This window comes from Ranitomeya variabilis, chromosome 4, assembly GCF_051348905.1.
Source record: "Ranitomeya variabilis isolate aRanVar5 chromosome 4, aRanVar5.hap1, whole genome shotgun sequence".
NCBI lineage: Eukaryota > Metazoa > Chordata > Amphibia > Anura > Dendrobatidae > Ranitomeya > Ranitomeya variabilis.
Genome location: NC_135235.1, coordinates 667,443,536 through 667,463,837, shown reverse-complemented (window position 1 = coordinate 667,463,837; position 20,302 = coordinate 667,443,536). Strand labels below are relative to the sequence as shown.

The 20,302-nt window shown below is 42.4% G+C and overlaps 1 protein-coding gene across 3 annotated transcripts in view; it reads left to right on the top strand.

The window, feature by feature from the left end:
• Nucleotides 1–20,302, top strand: part of LOC143766253 (uncharacterized) — a 92,268-nt gene that overhangs the window by 23,845 nt on the left and 48,121 nt on the right. Inside the window, exons 1-6 of one of the 3 annotated variants that reach the window (XM_077253781.1) lie at nucleotides 14,648–14,678; nucleotides 17,852–18,001; nucleotides 18,131–18,310; nucleotides 18,385–18,508; nucleotides 18,592–18,686; nucleotides 18,885–18,975. In XM_077253781.1, the coding sequence (XP_077109896.1) occupies nucleotides 14,652–14,678; nucleotides 17,852–18,001; nucleotides 18,131–18,310; nucleotides 18,385–18,508; nucleotides 18,592–18,686; nucleotides 18,885–18,975 (667 nt within the window). In that variant the 5' untranslated portion in view covers nucleotides 14,648–14,651. Of the gene's footprint in view, nucleotides 1–14,647; nucleotides 14,679–17,851; nucleotides 18,002–18,130; nucleotides 18,311–18,384; nucleotides 18,509–18,591; nucleotides 18,687–18,884; nucleotides 18,976–18,995; nucleotides 19,754–20,302 lie in introns of those variants that run through there. The other 2 variants (XM_077253779.1, XM_077253780.1) reach the window with 2 other exon arrangements.

The following is a 20,302-nucleotide window of genomic DNA, read 5'->3' as shown; positions in this document are numbered from 1 at the left end:
AGGATGTTTGGGGATGATGAAATCATTTTTCAAGATGATAATGCATCCTGCCATAGAGCAAAAACTGTGAAAACATTCCTTGAAAAAAGACACATAAGGTCAATGTCATGGCCTGCAAATAGTCCGGATCTCAATCCAATTGAAAATCTTTGGTGGAAGTTGAAGAAAATGGTCCATGACAAGGCTCCAACCTCCAAAGCTGATCTGGCAACAGCAATCAGAGAAAGTTGGAGCCAGATTGATGAAGAGACTGTTTGACAGTCATTAAGTCCATGCCTCAGAGACTGCAAGCTGTTATAAAAGCCAGAGGTGGTGCAACAAAATACTAGTGATGTTTTAGAGTGTTTTTTTGTTTGTTTGTTTGTTTTTCATGATTCCATAATTTTTTCCCTCATAATTGAGTGAATCCATAATTTTTTCCCTATGCTTGGTTATTACTGACTACCACATTTTTTGTTCTTGATTTCTTTTAGTGTTTCTTAAAGCCAGAAAGTTGTCATTTGAAATTACTTTAGTTTTGTGCCATGTCTGTGATCTGCTTTTTTTCTACAAAATTAAACAACTGAATGAACATCCTCCAAGGCCCGTGATTCCATAATTTTTGCCAGGGGTTGTATATGTGGTTGTGAATTCTTTATTTGGTTGGATATCAATAAGAAAAAAAAGGGGATAAGCCAAAACCGTGCTGTCATAAACATTCCACATTATTAATGTGATCTAGCCCAGCATAATTAGGAGGAAAAGAAAAAGAAATGGTTCAAATTACATTAATGGATAAGGCTCTCTTTTATGGTATAGAAGTATAGAGTCCAGAGTTGTAATATGATATATGAAAGTTTTGAAAGTAGACAATAAGGATATTTAAAGGGTCCCAGGCCAAAGAAAAAACAGAAAATGTAGGAAAAAAGGATTACAGAGAGAAATCAAAACAGGAAAGATTTGAAAATGATGGAGATATAATGGAAACATTATACAAAAGGCAGGAGGGGAAAAAAGAATAGGCAGGAGAAAAACATAGGAGTACATGTGTAAGAAAAGGCTATAGTACTTTGGTGTGAGGTGAGTGCCAAGCTGGACTGCTGTGTTTAAATGCTGTATCCTGTGCTGTGTCACATACGGTTGAGTCGTGCCCAAAGTAGTCTCTTCGTCAGTGGAGAAGCCCGAAGTGAGGGGAAAGGACCGTGTGAGTGGTAGTTCAGTGTGCCACAAAAAAGGAAGAGGAGAAGATTAGGTGTGCATGCGCCGGTGACTAAAACTTGTCGGCTGTTCTGTGATTGAGCTTGCGTGGTGGGGCACAGGAGCATAGAAAAACCAAAGGGGAAAAATATATGAGGAAAGGAGGAGGGGAATACAAGGGAAAAGAATGGAAAAAATTGGGTACAGAAATAGAGAGGAGAGGACTATGACCAAATGATAGAAATAGAAGGGAAAACGAGTAGAAGGCAGGAGTGTCACTAAGTTGGAAGACTACATCTGTATAGTGATGGTAGAGGCATTATGGATTCTAAAAGAGATCAAAGGGACATTGTTAGTAGAATCATCATATTCATCAATCAAAATCATTTATGTGCTTATTTACAAGGATTGAACAACAATCTTGAGGAAATGAGGGGTAGATAAAGGCTGCATGAGGCATCTAGGTAGGAGATTGAACTGTGCCGGACAAAGACCAGATCAGGGGTGTTAAAGTCTTTGTTTGTCTCAGAGGTTGAAAGTTGTGAGAGGCCATGAGAATCAGCTAGAGATAGAAGCTGGGATGCAGTTGGGGAGGTGGAGCTGTTGAATTCTCCCAGGATAAGGGTTGTCAATCATGAGGACATGAAGTGTGGCACCAATGCGTAAAAGTGGTCAAGGAAGTGGGTGGGTGAGCCTGGGGGCTGGTATATGACTGCTACTCAGAGGGAGAGGGGATGGAAGTCCCTGATGGTGTGACCCTCCAAAGAAGAATGGCATTCAATGGGCCTGAATTTATTTTTTTAAAACAGGATTGTTGGTGGCAGCGAGGAGTGTATGGTTATCGAGGAGTTAGCAATGATCTACAGCGGTATATACACATAATCCATGCGTTGTAATCCAGAGGTGGATATGCTGTATGTTCACTATTAGTTTTCTGAGCACAAATTATTGTGAACAGCTTGCAACATCCTCGGTTGATCGTCGCACAATTGTGTAATTGTAACAGGGGCCAGTTGAGAACTCTTCGCTCCAAACATCACAGCGGGTGGTTCTGCATTATTCTCAGCCTGTGATATCTGTGATAATTGGATGGCCAGTCCACTCTGTTGGCCACAGAAATGCAGATGGTTTTCGATAGCTGATGGCCTTTGCAGTCCCCCAATACCAGTTGCCCAGTCAACATTACTTCTCTAAGAAACGTGTGCCTGTGCTACAGCAACAAGTTGCAGACATCACCCGTTCCCTGAAAAATTCTATATCTGCCAGGTGTAATAATTATAGGGGATAACTCAGGAGACTCTTTGCGTGGAACAAGACAACTACAGGACACAGTTTTATAAGTGGTAAAGTCTATATTATCACACGGTGATTCAAACAGGTGCAGAGAGAAACTCAAGTCCACAACACCTGGTGCAAATATTAAACGCAGCTTAGCAGTCTATAGGAAACTTCAGAGGAAAATGCAATCAAGCAGAAAGTCTATGAAGCACAGTTATTCTTGAGGATACTTGACACAAATAAATCCTTGTCTTAGTCCAAACACAGATAGATATGCTTATAAGGCAGTTCAAATCATATCTTAGCTCAACCAGTGAGGCCTGGCTAATAGTCTCAGGTTTTTGCAGAGCAGCAACAGCTTACATGTCCAGCAAATGCAGATGGAAGTAAACATGAGCAGCAGATGAAGGAGGATTACTGGAAACTTGTGTATGCAGCAGGATCACCCCACAGGTTCACAGGAGCAGGTATATTGCCAGGGAGTAATCAGAGGTCAGGAGCTGGATGCAAGGCAGAATACTCTAGCACAGACTGAAGGCTGGGGTGGAGTTTTATAGCAGGAAGACACAGTGCACATGAGACCAAAGATGCCATCTTGGAAAAGGGCAGTAATGCACAAAAGGTAAAAAATGTTCAGAGTCCTGACACCAGGGTGCATTTCAACACTGACACCTGAACGAGCAAGCATGGACAGGGGCGTTACATTTCGCTGACTTGGCACTTTGTGACTCTGGTGTCTGTGAGGGCAGTCAGGGAAGGAGCTGCTCCACAAGGCTTGGGGATTGCAGGGTGCTTGGAGAAGGAGAACTAAACCACTGCACACCATAAGATGGATAACTAAACTACTAGAAAACAGGGCTTGGTGAAATAAACTACTAAACACCTAAAGTTGGCTAACTGAAAAACTACTACTAGACAACAGGGGTTGGAGAATGAAACAAATACACACCAGAACACATATTAGGCACGTTGTGCGGCTCAGAAAGGGTGGGGCATTTGGATTTGGGAGTGCAGAGTTTGCTGAATATCTTTTGGGGGGTGAAAAGTTATAGCGCTTTTACAGAGCTTTTGAACTACCAGTAACGTGAAAGCCCCCGATATTTCCATTAACAAATGACAGACCTGAGTGGGGACTTGATTTTTTTGTGGAGTGAGTTGAAGCTTTTGTTGGGAACATTTTACATAACGTTTGGGATCACATTTATCCGGCGCTTTACACTGAGCACTTACATCGGGGTTACCAATCTAAATCTCCAAAAGACGCGATTCAGATAAAACCCCTGAGGGATCCATTCACTATAATGAGGCAGCAGAGTTACATTGTACTCCATCTGGCCTCTGTTAAGCTTTGTCCTTATTTTGAGAAGTGCACAAAACAGTGGCAGACCATGCTTTTCTACATGCCTAAAAAGAGAGTCATCACCGCATCACAGGTCAAATGGCATCCACAATGCCTCCATCTGCCTCATTATAGGCATCTGCTGCCCGGGGGTTCCGTCTGAATCACGTATTTCAGAGAGTTACACAGAAATCCCAGTGTAAGTGCTCAGCGCAGAGCGCAGGATAAATGTGCACTGAGCGTTACTGTGATCTTTGGGAGGCAGAATGAAAAAGTTAACAGGTGAAGTATTGGTTTTATTTTTTTACGCCGTTCCTCATATAAGTCGTATAAGTGACTAGATGACTTGCATCCCCATATTTCGATAGCTATTATTTTTCCATATTTCCGCTGACAGAGTTATGTGATGGCTTGTTTGTTGTGGGATGAGTTGATGTTTTTATTGGTACCATTTTCAGGCATATGACATTTTCTGATTGCTTTCTATTCCGAATTTTGGGAAACAGAATGGAAAAAAAACAGCAATTCAGGAATTGTTTTGTTTTTCTTATACCGTTCCAAATGTGTTAAAATTGATAAGTTTGTTTTATTCTTCAGGTCAGCACTATTACTGCAATACCACAGTTATATATTTTTTTAATGTTTTAGCGCTTTGATGTAATAAAAACTATTTTATAGAAAAAAACAATTATTTTTGCATCACTTTATTCTGAGAGCTAGAACTTTTCTTTATTTTTCTGCTGATGGAGCTGTATGATGGCTTGTTTTTTGCGGGACAAGATGACGCTTTCAGTGGTACCATGTTTATTAACATTCGTCTTTTTATTCAACTTTTTGTTCGGCGGTATGATGATGTAGCATAATTTTTTGCCTTGTTTTATATTTATTTTTATAATGATGTTCACTGAAGGGGTTAACTAGTGGGACTGTTTTGTAGGGTGGGTCGTGCAGCAATACCTAATATGTGTACTTTTATTGTTTATTTTTACTTTTACATAAATAAGCATATTTATTAGATTAATATATATTGTGTTTTAGTTCTTTGTTTTGTAAAAAGATTTTCAAATATTTTTACAGTTTTTATTTACTGTCTTACATTGTTCCAGGATGGGACATCATCCTTACACTGACAGATCACTGAGCTAATACTCTGAACTCTCCATTTCAGGGCATTAGAGCAGCGTCTGACATGCAGGTAGGAGGCATGTCAGCTCATACTCTAAGCAAGAGCTTACAGGCTCTGCTGATGGGAGCACACCGGGATCTCACTGCCTCTGTGATGCCCCATGATGTCGCTGTCACTATTGACAGCAGCATCAGAGGGGTTAAACACCAGTGATTGGTGCTAGCACAGATCGTGGGTGTTGCTGCAGGGTGTCAGGACCGGCGCATAGCAAATGTGGTACCAATATTCAAAAAGGGCTCTAAAAGCGAACCTGGAAATTATAGGCCAGTAAGTCTATCCTCTACTGTTGGTAAAATATTTGAAGGGTTTCTGAAGGATGTTATTCTGGATTATCTCAATGAGAATAACTGTTTAACTCCATATCAGCATGGGTTTATGAGAAATCGCTCCTGTCAAACCAATCTACGGTAATCAGTTTTTATGAAGAGGTAAGCTATAGGCTGGACCACGGTGAGTCATTGCACGTGGTATATCTTGATTTTTTCAAAGCCATGCCACACAAGAGGTTGGTACACAAAATGAGAATGCTGGGTCTGGAGGAAAATGTGTGTAAATGGGTAAGTAACTGGCTTAGTGATAGAAAGCAGAGGGTGGTTATAAATGGTATATTCTCTAACTGGGTCGCTGTGACCAGTGGGGTACCGCAGGGGTCGGTATTGGGACCTGTTCTCTTCAACATAGAACCAAACCTCACAATCCCCATTGGAAAATAAAATCTCTATAGGCACATTAGGCTTTATGGTATACCCGCCTGAAAATACAACTGATATTGACGGTTCATTACAGCTACTTAGCATAAATGATCCTACTCTACCACAAAACACAAATAGGGAGACTATAAAAACTTCCCAAGAAACCCCATTTAAAGGTGGAATATCGTCAAAATATGTGCCCCCAATTTCCCTAGGTAATACCATCGATCTTTTCCAAGATCTAGTAATAAAAGATGTAGAAGCCATTTTTTATCATGCACCGAGTAAAAATTAAATGAATAAAGAACTAATGGCATTAAAAGAGCTAAAAAAAATGGGATGACATAGTGATCAGAAGGGAAGATAAAGGGGGTAATCTAGTGGTCTAAGGGTACCGTCTCACATAACGATTTACCAACGATCACGACCAGCGATACGACCTGGCCGTGATCGTTGGAAAGTCGTTGTGTGGTCGCTGGGGAGCTGTCACACAGACCGCTCTCCAGAGACCAACGATGCCAAGGTCCCGGGTAACCAGGGTAAACATCGGGTTACTAAGCGCAGGGCCGCGCTTAGTAACCCGATGTTTACCGTGGTTACCAGCGTAAAAGTAAAAAAAAAAAACGTACATACTCACATTCTGGTGTCCTTCAGGTCCCTTGCCGTCTGCTTCCCGCTCTGACTGAGTGCCGCCGTAAAGTGAAAGCAGATCACAGCGGCGACGTCACCGCTGTGATCTGCTCTTACTTTCCGGCCGGCAGACAGTCAGAGCGGGAAGCAGACGGCAAGGGACCTGAAAGACACCAGAATGTGAGTATGTACGTTGTTTTTTTTTTACTTTTACGCTGGTAACCACGGTAAACATCGGGTTATTAAGCGCGGCCCTGCGCTTAGTAACCCGATGTTTACCCTGGTTGCAAGCGAACGCATCTGTCACACACAACGATCCAGCGATGACAGCGGGAGATCCAGTGACGAAAGAAAGTTCCAAACGATCTGCTACAACGTACGATTCTCAGCAGGGTCCCTGATCGCAGTAGCGTGTCAGACACTGCGAGATCGTAACTATATCGCTAGAACGTCACGAATCGTGCCGTCGTAGCGATTAAAATGCCACTGTGTGACGGTACCCTTAGACCGTGATTATTACATTGAAGCAGCCCTCATGCAATTAGGAGACTCCGTTACATATTGCCCTCTACCTAATAACCCAACTCAGAAATATAAAATAAAATTAAGAACACTATTAAGAAACTATGTTGAAAAAGGTGTACTAACGAAAAAACGTGCAGAAAGTTTACTACCAGAATTTCCACAATTTCCCCATTGGTATGGTATACCTAAGCTCCACAAATGTATGAAAAGGCCACCAAGTCGTCCAATAATATCTGGCATTAAAGGGCCACTGTCACCCCCTCCAGCCATTATAAACTAAAAGAGCCAGCTTGTGCAGCAGTAATGCTGCATTCTAACAAGGTGGCTCTTTTAGTTTTTGCTTCTGTTATTCCCTCAATAAAGCGTTTTATAATTTGCCCTAAATACCTGTCTTTGTACCTGGAGGCAGGTCTGAAGCCTCCTCTGTGAAGCTCCCAACTGCCGTCACTCATCTCTTCTGGGGCGATGGTCGCCGCCCCCTTCGCGCTGTTCTTCTTAAATCCGGCGCCTGCGCTGTGCGTGCCTGCCTGGGGCAGGCGCAGTGTTCATTGGCCATCATAGCAACTGATGCCGGGTGCCTGACTGCGCCTGTGCGGGCAGTGCGGCCACCCTGTTGCTGAATCCCCACACTGTGTTATGCATTATGCACAGTGCGGGGTTGGGATTTCTGGGCATGCGCACTGCGCTGTTCAGACACTCCCCCGGTCCCCCGCCTTCCAGGGTAGCCCGAATATACAGGTTTCCTTGCCGACATTTGGAATAGCCACAAAGAACAACGCTGAAAGGCGGGGGACCTGGGGAGCGTCAGACAAGCGCAGTGCGCATGTCCAGGAATCCCAGCCCCGCACTGTGCATAATGCATAACACAATGCGGGGCGGGGATTCAGCAACAGGGTGGCCGCACTGCCCGCACAGGCGCAGTCAGGCACCCGGCATCAGTTGCTATGACGGCCAATGAACACTGCGCCTGCTCCAGGCAGGCACGCACAGCGCAGGCGCTGGATTTAAGAAGAACAGCGCGCAGGGGGCGGTGACCATCGCCCCAGAAGAGATGAGTGACGGCAGTTGGGAGCTTCACAGAGGAGGCTTCGGACCGCCTCCAGGTACAAAGATAGGTATTTAGGGAAAATTATAAAACACTTTATTGAGGGAATAACAGAAGCAAAAACTAAAAGAGCCACCTTGTTAGACTGCAGCATTACTGCTGCACAAGGTGGCTCTTTTAGTTTATAACGGCTGGAGGGGGGTGACAGTGGCCCTTTAATTCTTTAACAAAAGTGTTATCCCAATATATAGATTGGTTATTAAAACCATTATTACCAACAATTCCATCTGATATTAGAGATTCTGGAGACCTTGTTTTAGCCTTAAAAGATATAGACTGGCAAAGTACATTTTCACTAAGGCTGGTTTCACACTTGCGTTTTTGTCTGCAGCGTTTTTTGCACAAAAAACGCATGCGTTTTTCCCCTATATTTAACATTGAAAACGCATGCGTTTTTTTGCACATGCGTTTGGTCGCGTTTTCAAACGCATGCGTTTTTTGTCTGCATGCGTTCATTTTCAAAAATGCTACCTGCAGTATTTTCTTGCGCGTTTTTTTGCCGCGAAAAAACGCATGCGTTTTTTCGCGGCAAAAAAATGCATTGCTGTCTATGTAAACGCATGCGTTTTTAAGCACATGCGTTTGTTTGCGCTAAAAACGCATGCGTTTTTATAGAAAAAAAACAGAAAACACACTGAAAAGCCACCCACCACCATCAAGGTGATAAAGGGATCCAAACCCTAACCCTAATCTACCCCTAACCTCACCCCTAACCGTTTAATGAACATTTTCTGACAGTCATATTGCCACGTATTTAAGTACCACGTATCACGTATTTCAGTGCCACGTATGCCACGTGCCACGTATTTAAGTGCCACGTGCCACATATTTAAGTGCCACGTGCCACGTATTAAAGTGCCACGTGCCACGTATTTAAGTGCCACGTATTTAAGTACCACATATTTAAGTGCCACGTGCCACGTATTTAAGTGCCATGTGCCACGTATTTAAGTGCCACGTGCCACGTATTTAAGTGCCACGTATTTAAGTACCACGTATTTCAGTTGCACGTATTTCAGTGCCACGTATTTCAGTCACGTTTAGGGTTAGGGTTAGGGGTAGGGTTAGGGTTTTCTTGTTTTTTCTTGTGTTTTCTTGTGTTTTTCTATAAAAACGCATGCGTCTAAAAAACGCATGCGTTTTACCGCGTTTACATGCGTTTTTCACACATGCGTGTTTTTTTTAAACGCATGCAGATAAAAACGCAAGTGTGAAACCAGCCTAACATCAATCGATGTAGTAAATCTTTATACTCGTATCCCGAAAGATAAAGGCTTGAAAGCTATTCAGAAAGTTCTACAAAATATGAACACAGAGATGGGGTTAACATCGTTTATTTTGGAGGGTTTAGAATTTATTTTATCTCACAATGCCTTTAAGTTCATGGATAAATGGTATGAACAAAGAGTCGGAACTGCGATGGGTACGCCCACCGCTTGTACATATGCTAATTTATTTCTAGCAATCTTCGAAGAAACATACATCAATAATACAGCTAATCCATTTCTGAAGCATATTCGCTCTTACGTTAGATTTGTAGACGATATTCTGATAATTTGGGACGGGGAAAAGACAGAATTGAATAACTTTGTGGAATATTTGAATGTAACTAATACAGAAAATATGTTATTCACATCTTGCTATGGGGCTGATAGCTTAGAATATCTAGATGTAAAAATAGAGATCGTAGAAGAAGAAATCATCACTAAGGTATACAAGAAACCAACAGCAACTAATAATTTACTGCATTTCAATAGTGCGCATCCGTTGCATACCAAGAAGGGGTTGCCTTACAGTCAGATGGTAAGATTATGTAAGATCAATAATAATAATGAAACTTTTAATGAACAAGTGAATGATTTAAAACAGCGATTTAGAAAAAGAGGCTATCCCTCACAATTATTAGAGGAAGTGGAAAATCGGATTAAGAAACATACACAGAAGAAATTCCAAAAAAGGGGGAATGCTGAGGAAGAGCGATTTTCCTTCTGTTTCAAACATAGTAATTTGGACAATATCATACACTCGTCGATTCGTAAGAACTGGCATGTTCTGCAGACAGATAAAGATCTAGCAGATACATACGCCAGGACTCCGAGATTTGCATATAAACGTGCTCAAAATCTATCAGATGTATTGGTACACAATAGGATATTGTCACCTAAAAATACTAGTTGGATAAACAGCAATACTCCAAGAGGAAACCATAAGTGCGGCAATTGTAAATTCTGCCATTTGCACATAACAAATAACCCCTTACAGCTCAGTTCAATCACATACATGGTTCGGGATTTCATTTTCTGTAAAAGTAAATTTGTAGTTTATGTTTTATTTTGTCCTTGCTTATACTTTTGTATCGGCAAAACAATAAGACCATTAGTTACCAGATTTAAAGAACATTATAAATCGATAAACGCAGGTAAAGGATGTTTGAGGCTAATACAGCATATGAAAGAGAAACATAATTCAGATCCAGAGCTCTTAAGGTTTTCTGGTTTGGAAATAGTAAAATATCCTCCGCAAGGAGGTGATCACAATAGACTATTGATGCAAAAAGAAGCCAGATGGATACTGAATGCTAACGCACAAGGTCCCGCTGGTTTAAATGACAGATTAGATATGTCGGTTTTCCTATAAACACAGCTAACGCTATAAATCGTGCCAAAAAGTTTCAAAAGGTCGCCTAAAGTTACATGTCTGTTTGTGATTTATGATTACTTGTTTTTAATGCACTTTCACGCTTGTTTTATCGATTTGTTACTATATATCTATGCATATAAGTCTAAATCCCCTGTAAAAGGAAATGACGAACAGTAATCAATCACCTGGACCCTTCGAAGCACACTTTGTGCGAAACGGCCGTCGTCCACCTTCTCTCCCAGCACCCTCCTGTATGCCTGATGTATTACATGGACACGTAACAACTTTTTCATGTCGGTCCAAATAAAAACAGCACGATTTCACAAGCAAAAAGGGTGAGTGCCGCAACTCTTTCTACTATTTGTTTATCATATTTATTAATGATCTGGTAGAAGGTTTACACAGTAAAATAACAATATTTGCAGATGACACAAAACTATGTAAAGCAGTCAATACAAGAGATGATAGTATTCTGCTACAGATGGATCTGGATAAGATGGAAACTTGGGCGGAAAGGTGGCAGATGAGGTTTAGCAATGATAAATGTAAGGTTATACACATGGGAAGAAGAAATCAATATCACCATTACACACTGAACGGGAAACCACTGGGCAAATCTGACATGGAGAAGGACTTGGGGATCCTAGTTAATGATAAACTTACCTGGAGCAGCCAGTGCCAGGCAGCAGCTGCCAAGGCAAACAGGATCATGGGGTGCATTAAAAGAGGTCTGGATACACATGATGAGAGCATTATACTGCCTCTGTACAAATCCCTGGTTAGACCGCACATGGACTACTGTGTACAGTTTTGGGCGGCAGTGCTCAGGAAGGATATAATGGAGCGAGTACAAAGTAGGGCAACAAAAGTAATAAAGGGGATGAGGGACCTACAATACCCAGAGAGATTAGCAAAATTAGGATTATTTAGTCTGGAAAAAAGACGACTGAGGGGCGATCTAATAACCATATATAAGTATATAAGGGGACAATACAAATATCTCTCCAAGGATCTGTTTATACCAAGGAAGGTGACGGTCACAAGGGGGCGCTCTCAGCGTCTGGAGGAGAGAAGGTTTTTCCACCAACATAGAAGAGGATTCTTTATTGTTAGGGCAGTGAGAATCTGGAATTCCTTGCCTGAGGAGGTGGTGATGGTGAACTTAGTCAAGGGGTTCAAGAGAGGCCTGGATGTCTTCCTGGAGCGTAACAATATTGTATCTTACAGTTATTAGGTTCTTTAGAATATAGGCTGAACTGGTTGGGCAAATGTCTTTTTTCGGCCTTGCTAACTGTGTTACTATGTCAGCTCTCACATAGAACTGACACCCGCATTTGATAGAGGTGGTACTCAGTGTGAGCCTGCATGATCATCACGCTGTATATATACGGGAATTTGTGGGAATGCATGTCAAGAATGGGTTATCTTTATATTTTGATTATACTTATATGGATGTGAGAATACAAAAATATGCTTAGTTTTTATTTCTTGAGTTCTCACAGGGATAAAATGGTTTATTCAATTTTTTGTATTTTTAGATATTTTTCTTTTTTTAAACCAACTTTATTGAACAGCAAACAAAGAGTACAAAAATGTTTCAAAAGCATCAGAAATGATCTGACAAATAGTTTTACAGTACTTTAAACATTAGACAGTCAAGAATCACATATTTATACACAACACAGCACAGAACTGTCATTATGGGAGAGTGATAAGTGATAAACAGTTGTGTCCATAAATATTGGAAAGTTCCTAGATTAGGAGTGAATGTTTTGTTGTCCTCTGATTGGGGTCTGGTTCTGTTATGATGACCCCACATGGTCTGAAGTGCAAATTCCTTCATTGATGTAAAATTGGGGTCATCATAACAGAACCAGACCCCAATCAGAGGACAACAAAACATTCACTCCTAATCTAGGAACTTTCCAATATTTATGGACACAACTGTTTATCACTTATCACTCTCCCATAATGACAGTTCTGTGCTGTGTTGTGTATAAATATGTGATTCTTCAGAATTTGTTTTAGTCTGTGCCTGATGAAGAGACCTGAGTAGTCTCGAAAGCTTGCAATTTGTTACCATCTTTTCAGTTAGCCATTAAAAGGTATCAACCACTGAGGACTCTCAATTCTAAATATTTTTCTATTCATTGCCTAAGGCCGGTTTCACACGTCAGTGGCTCCGGTACGTGAGGTGACAGTTTCCTCCCGTACCGGAGACACTGACACACGTAGACCCATAAAAATCAATGCATCTGTTCAGATGTCATTGATTTTGTGCGGACCGTGTGCGGACCGTGTCTCCGTGTGCCAAACACGGAGACATGTCAGTGTTCGTGGGAGCGCACGGATTACACGGACCCAATAGAGTCAATGGGTCCGTGTAAAACACGCACCTCACACGGACATTCTCCGTCTGGGGTCCGTGTGGCGTGCCGGAGACAGCGCTACAGTAAGCGCTGTCCCCCCCACATGGTGCTGAAGCCGCCATTCATATGTTCCCTGTAGCACCGTTTGCTACAGAGAAAATATGAATGATAGTGTTTAAACTAAAGATCCATGTGTCCGCCGCCCCCCCACCCCCTGTGCGCCCCCCCCGCTGGTCAGAAAATACTTATCCGGGTCCCCCGTCGGCTGTCGCTCCTTCCTGGTCTGGCCGCGCCTCCTACTGTATGCGGCCGATTACACTCATGAATATGTGGCTCCACCTCCAATAGGGGCGGAGCCGCCTATTCATGAGTGTAAATGAGCGGCCCCACGTGACCGCATACAGTAAGCCGCGGCCAGACCAGGAAGGAGCGACTGCCGACGGGGGATCCGGGTGAGTATTTTCTGACCAGCGGGGGGGCGCACAGGGGGTGGGGGGGCGGCGGACACATGGATCTTTATTTTAAACACTATTCTTCATATTTTCCCTGCAGCAAACGTTGCTGCAGGGATGATATGAATCGCAGCTTCAGCACCATGCAGAGTGGGTACCACACGCTCCGTGTGGTACCCACTCGCCATACGGGCGGCACACGTGTGCCGCAGGTATGGCCTCCGTGAGTTCCCAGGCACACGGACACGGATAACTCCGGTACCGATTTATTCCGGTACCGGAATTATCTGGACGTGTGGGACAGCCCTAACACGGTAGCAAGATATATATCTTTCCTATAATGTCTGGGCATTAATAAAAGAAGACCATGTAAGTAAAAAACGTTCAGTGCATTTCTCTTTATTCAATATGGACGCTATCCAGTCCATCTTGAAGAGATCGGCTTTTTAGATATTATTTAATCTGTTTAGGTACCGGAACCTGTAATCATCTGATCATAATGTGCTGCAGTCCCCAGTGTTATCGAGTGTAGTGAGTTCCACCTGTAACTGGGTGTTAGCAGGACCAAGCTGGCAGCCGTGGGGGCCATCAGCAGAGTCCGGGTGTCAGTGAGTAGAGCTGGCCAAATTGAATTCTACATGAATTTTACAAAAATCCGTATTCTCCAACACACACGGCTCTGCACACCTCGTACACACATGGCTCCACTCCGTACACCTCATACACACACGGCTCTGCACACCTCGTACACACACGGCTCCACTCCGTACACCTCGTACACACACGGCTCCGCTCCGTACACCTCATACACACACGGCTCCACTCCGTACACCTCGTACACACACGGCTCCGCTCCGTACACCCCCTACACACACGGCTCTGTACACCTCGTACACACACGGCTCCACTCCGTACACCTCATACACACGCGGCTCTGCTCCGTACACCCCGTACACACGCGGCTCCGCTCCGTACACATCGTACACACACGGCTCCGCTCCGTACACCTCGTACACACACGGCTCCGCTCCATACACCTCGTACACACACGGCTCCGCTCCATACGCCTCGCACACACACGTCTCTGCTACATCCACCCTGTAAACCCCTCCTGACCCCACACATAAACTTCCCCTCATCCAGCACCATGACAACCAGCACAGCACTCAGCAGAGTCCTGCATCCACTGAGGCCCCTGATCATCTGACCCCTGACTCCTCCCCTCCTGTGACCTCATCACAGGTCCTGAACAGCCATATATGTGGAGTGCGGCTCTGCAGGTGGAGGTAGGTGCTGGAGATTCCCCATTACTGGGCGGGGGCAGGGGGCAGTAACCCCTCCATTCCCGGAGATAGTGCCCCCAGCTCTGCCATGTGTATATGTACAGTAATAGAACGCTGGCTGTGCTCATGTATACAGGGGAGGGCTCTGGTTTGGGGACAGATGTCGCTAGGGAGATTTCTATATTTTTATAGATTTTATAATGATAGATATCTGGAGAAATGTAATTTATTTTCCTCATTTCCACTGTAATATTTACCTTGTAGAGTGACAAATGTCCTTTTCTCCACAGACTGTACATGGATGGCGTCTCCACGCCGATAACCTATAAATGGTGTCGTAACCCGCGCCATGAACGCTGTGAAATAAACTATTAACCCTTTTCCTCCGTCGCCAATTTTCATTTTTTTTTCTATTTTATTTTTCCAAAAGCCAGAACATTTTTTTTTTTTTTTTTTTTTTGCACAGACTTTGATGTACGAGGGCTCGTTTTTTTTACAGGTTGTAGTTTTGAAAGACACCGTCCATTTTCCCATATAGTGAAAGGGAAAATTGTTAAAAAAACAAACAAAAAACAATTCCAAGTGCAGTGATACGGTGAAAAAAACACATTTTGCATATTGTAGTTTTTTTGGTTTTCTTTATGGCACTGATTGTGCAGTAAAAAAAATCCCTGAAAACCTGATTCACTGGGTCAGTCCAGTTATGGAGATACCGGATGTGTAGGTTTTTTTTAAATTATTTTGGTACATTTTTAAGAAAAAAAAATGTTGGTTTCCGAGACCCATAACTTTTTATATTACCGTCTGTGGGGGTCTGTTTTCTGCATAGTAACCTGATGTTTCTACCATTTTGGAGTACATACTATGTTTTGATCTCTTCTTATTACATTTTTTTTGCATGATTGCTTCAACTGAAAAACTTAAATTCTGGTGTTTTAATTTTTTTTGCCATTACGCCATTCACCAAGGTGAGCACCCTCGGAACTCAGTGCAATCCCAAGCACCCTAGGCCAACTCTAATAACGAGCGCTTACGCTCATCGCTAATAGTGATAATTACAGTTCCGTATGATGCCCAGACACAAGCACGGGGTGTGCAGTCATCCCCCAGCTGTCATACCTATCGGCTCCTGCGATCGTGCTCCCAAACGAACGTCCAGGCTGGAGAGCTGCATTAAAATGCTGCTGTGTTGGAGGAGAAAAAAACATGACAAGCACAAGGGAAGGCTTTCAGCAGGCTCAAGGCAGGCTCACCTACCACTTGGGCCAAATCGTGCCACTTAGATGCCACTGTCAATGACTGACAGCAGCATTTAAGAGGTTATTGGCTGTCGTGCCAATCACCACTGTTAGAGGCTGATGACAGCTATTAGATTTTTTGTCTTGCTGCCTTTCTTTATATTTTGTTGCCTTTTTTTTTTTTTGCAAATGTTTTCTACATATCTATATTTTTCACATAATTTGTCCCCCATAAGGGTATGTGCACATATTGCGGATTTTGCTGCGGGTCCGCAGCAGTTTCCCATGCGTTTACAGTATAATGTAAACCTATGGGAAACGAAATCTGCAGTGCACATGCTGCGGAAAAAAACACGCGGAAACGCAGCTGTTTACATTCCGCAGCATGTCAATTCTTTGTGCGGACTCCGCTGCGGGTTTACACCAGCTCCAATAGAAAACTGCAGGTGAAAACCTGCGCCGGAATCCGCAATAGAAACTGCGATAAATCCGCAGTAAGAACCGCAGCCGTTTTGCACTGCGGATTTATCAAATCCGCTGCGGAAAATTCCGCAATGGAATCCGCAGCGTGTGCACATGGCCTAAAAGATTTCTGGGAAACCTTTTTTTTTCTCTTCTTTTTTTCCCCCACTATATCTGGGACATCCATAGGAGGCTCAGTTAGGGTATGTGTCCACGTTCAGGATTGCATCAGGATTTGGTCAGGATTTTCCATCAGTATTTGTAAGCCAAAACCAGGAGTGGGTGATAAATGCAGAAGTGGTGCATATGTTTCTATTATACTTTTCCTCTAATTGTTCCACTCCTGGTTTTGGTTACAAATACTGATGAAAAATCCTGACCAAATCCTGAACGTGGACACATACCCTTAGGTATAAACCAGGAGTGGAACAATTAGAGGAAAAGTATAATAGAAACGCATGCACCAATTCTGCATTTATCACCCACTCCTGGTTTTGGCTTACAAATACTGATGAAAAATCCTGACCAAATCCTGATGCAATCCTGAACGTGGACACATACCCTTACAGGGGAAATAAAACAATTGGCTAAGAGTCACTGGCAGAGCTTAACTGGATTTGCTAGCTAGAACCAAACAGCTCTGCTGTAGCAGGAGAGACCCAAAGATCATGGGATCATCAGGTCCTAGTTTTAAACCATAAAAGTAAATAGATTTAGTATCACTGTAATCATATTGACCAACAGAATTGAACGTTTCTCCTTGAAGAGAGTTACAAGCCGGCCTGACATGTCAGAGTGAGAAGACTTATAAGCCATGCATGCTCCATATGCAAAGTGTCTTTTCAGAGAGGAAGAAGACTAGAACTCTAGCTCTGAAGAGACAATTTGCATATTTAATTTCCCAGAGGAGTGTGCATGGCTTATAAGTCTCCTTATTCTGACATGTCAGACTTGGCTTTTTACTCTTCACAACCCCTTAGAACCCCTCACCTTAGCCAAATGAAATCTCATACTTTGCCTTTCATCAGTGCATCACCCCGAAACGCCGTGTCTCCAGATTGAGATTCTAATATAAATAAATAGATAGTGGCGCTTGTATATGTAAACTGAGCCAGCTGCAAATAGGACACAAATTAGTCTAGGAGTAAAATCTACAATGATAATTAAAATTCATATTTTTAGGGGCAAAACATTAACAATGCAGTGACATGACAAGAATCTGCATAACTAATCGTATGCTGAGTAGTTGCAATTCAAATTTATGTATGAGATTGCCAAGATGATTGTCTTTGAAATGATCACGATCAAAGCAGTAGTGGATGATGAGATATGGGGCCTGAAAGTCAAAGTTCAAAACATTGTTACCCTTTTGCTCATCACTGTATCTCTTCATGTGTTTCCTCTTTTAATCTTCAGCAATTCAATACTGACATGAGATTCTTTATGATGTTACATCGTTATCTTTGTCCAATTTAGGTGCCTATAGTATCGAATCCTCTCAGTGGAGATCTTCTATATAAAAGAATCTTCCTGATTGACCCGTCAATGATGGATAGGGACAGGGATAAGATGGCGGAGAGGATAATACACCTCACCCTAGAGATCCTCTTCCGACTTACTGGAGAGGTGAGAGATTCTGATGACATCACATTACATCATTCTTATCTATGGGAATAACAGATGGACAGAACTGGAGAGGTGAGGACTCTGGAAATGTCTATAGTGAGATTCATTAATGTGTCTCTCCATAACTAGGATTACACAGTAGTGAAGAAGACCTCTAGTGAGCGCTGTCAGGACCCTGTGTCTGAGGGATGGAGAAGACCCCTGAACCCAATCATGGGGCCTCCACCTCAACCCCTGATACATGAGGACATCAATGACCAGAAGATCCTAGAACTCACCTACAAGATGATTGAGCTGCTGACTGGAGAGGTGACACTGCTGGGACATTATACAGTAACGCTATGACGGTATCGGGGAGATGACAATAACGTTTTATATGTCAGGTTCCTATAAGGTGTCAGGATGTCACCATCTATTTCTCCATGGAGGAGTGGGAGTATTTAGAAGGACACAGAGATCTGTACAAGGACGTTATGATGGCAGTTTCCCAGCCCCTCACATCACCAGGTAATAGACAGGACTAAATACACACGGCCTATAATTACCTGTATGTAAAGAATGAATTCAGTCCCTGTATGTGTTTCCTCCAGTTCTATCCAGTAACATGAAAACACCAGAGAGATGTCCCCATCATCTTCCACAGGACTGTAATCAAGAAGATCCCAATGTTCCTCAGGCTCATCAGGTAGATGGAGAGAAGGCGTCATGAGATCTCCCCTATGATGTGTAGGCAGCTGTGAAGGTCTTGTGTTCAGTCTTGTTTTATCCACCAGTATTATATGTTTTATACTTGTGTAATGAGTACGGTGGAGATGGCAGGATTAGAGCTGATCATAGATGGGACTTCTCCATCTGTCTGTGACTTTTACAATATTTCTTTCAGGGTGAAGATCTGACCCATATTAATACTACAGGGATATATGTGAGGCGTGAGGAGTGGTGTAAACTGGAGACTCCTACAGATAACCGCCCAGGTGAGTAGTAACCACTAAATGCAGAGAAGTCCCAGATTTTCCCTTTACTTCTACAATTATACCTTCTATTTTTAAAGGTTTGTTCACAGGTTTGTTTGTGTGGATTAACCCAAAGTTTCAATAGGCATTCATTGAAATGCAGGTTTGTTTCCCGCTACCAAAAAAATACAGGAACAACATTCTGTTTCGACAGTATAGTCATATGATTGCTACAGCCAATCATTGGTCACAGCACAGCAGAGAAGCAGTGGTCACCGCTGCTGTCAGTGGTTGACTGGAGAGATGACCTGCCTGGTGGGTTGTAAGACTAAGTACAGAGAGCATCAGGGTACCAGGGGTGCTTTGGAAAAGAAATGGTGGGGGTGTGTGTAATGTAAGTATGTTTCATTATTTTACGTTATATATCATGCTTGGGAAAAAAAAGGAGTGTTCAACCACTTTAATATTCTCAAGATTTTTCCTCTAAACCATAATTTTTCAAGTCCTCAAGATAATAGTTTTCCTCTCTGTCTCTTACATCCAAATTTTTTCTTTGATTTTCAAAAGGAATCCAAGGTAACATAGGCACTTCTAGAGAGTTGATTGAGAATCAGTTGCTTAAGAAAAAAATTAGTGAACTGCAAATATGGTGGAAGCTCATCGGATTGATCTTCTTTACAGTCATATAGGGATCCATAAATCTCGGAGTTACTTTGCAACTAGGATTCATGACTGTCTTGAGAAAGGCTAGACATTAATTCTACGCATTAAATAAGGAACAGGATTGTATTTCTTATCAGTAAGTCAAATAAACTTGGAAATTGCTGTATTAAAATGTTCTTTGTATCCTACTGGAGTAGAAGAAAGTTGAGGACAAACCGCTGTCGGTACTTGCGCTGTTTAGACAACATACAAAATAATGCCGTGCATAAACTATAGAAATGGTGATGCTTTAGTGTCATTTTTGTAGGAGAACCCATAGAAATGACTTTATCCAGTTCTCGCATTGCAAAGGAACTAAACTTCGAAGAAAGTTCTCCAAAATACTATTGACTCATTTAATTTGCCTTTGAATTCAAAATGCTAGGCCAAAGTTAAATATGACTAGTAATGATGATAATGAACTAAGAACTAGTCTGTTGGGAGAATTTGTCATTCAATTTCACATTTTCATCTGCAAGGAAAAATTGTACATATCAAAGTAGCAGACCAGGATGGAACAGCAAACATTTTGGCTATCCAAGCCAAGAGCCGATGTGACTGATAGGTTTAGACAATCATCGGGTGACCAATCTCCTTCATTAGGTGTCTTTTATATAGAAGAATCCTCAGGTCAAAGTTTTCCCTT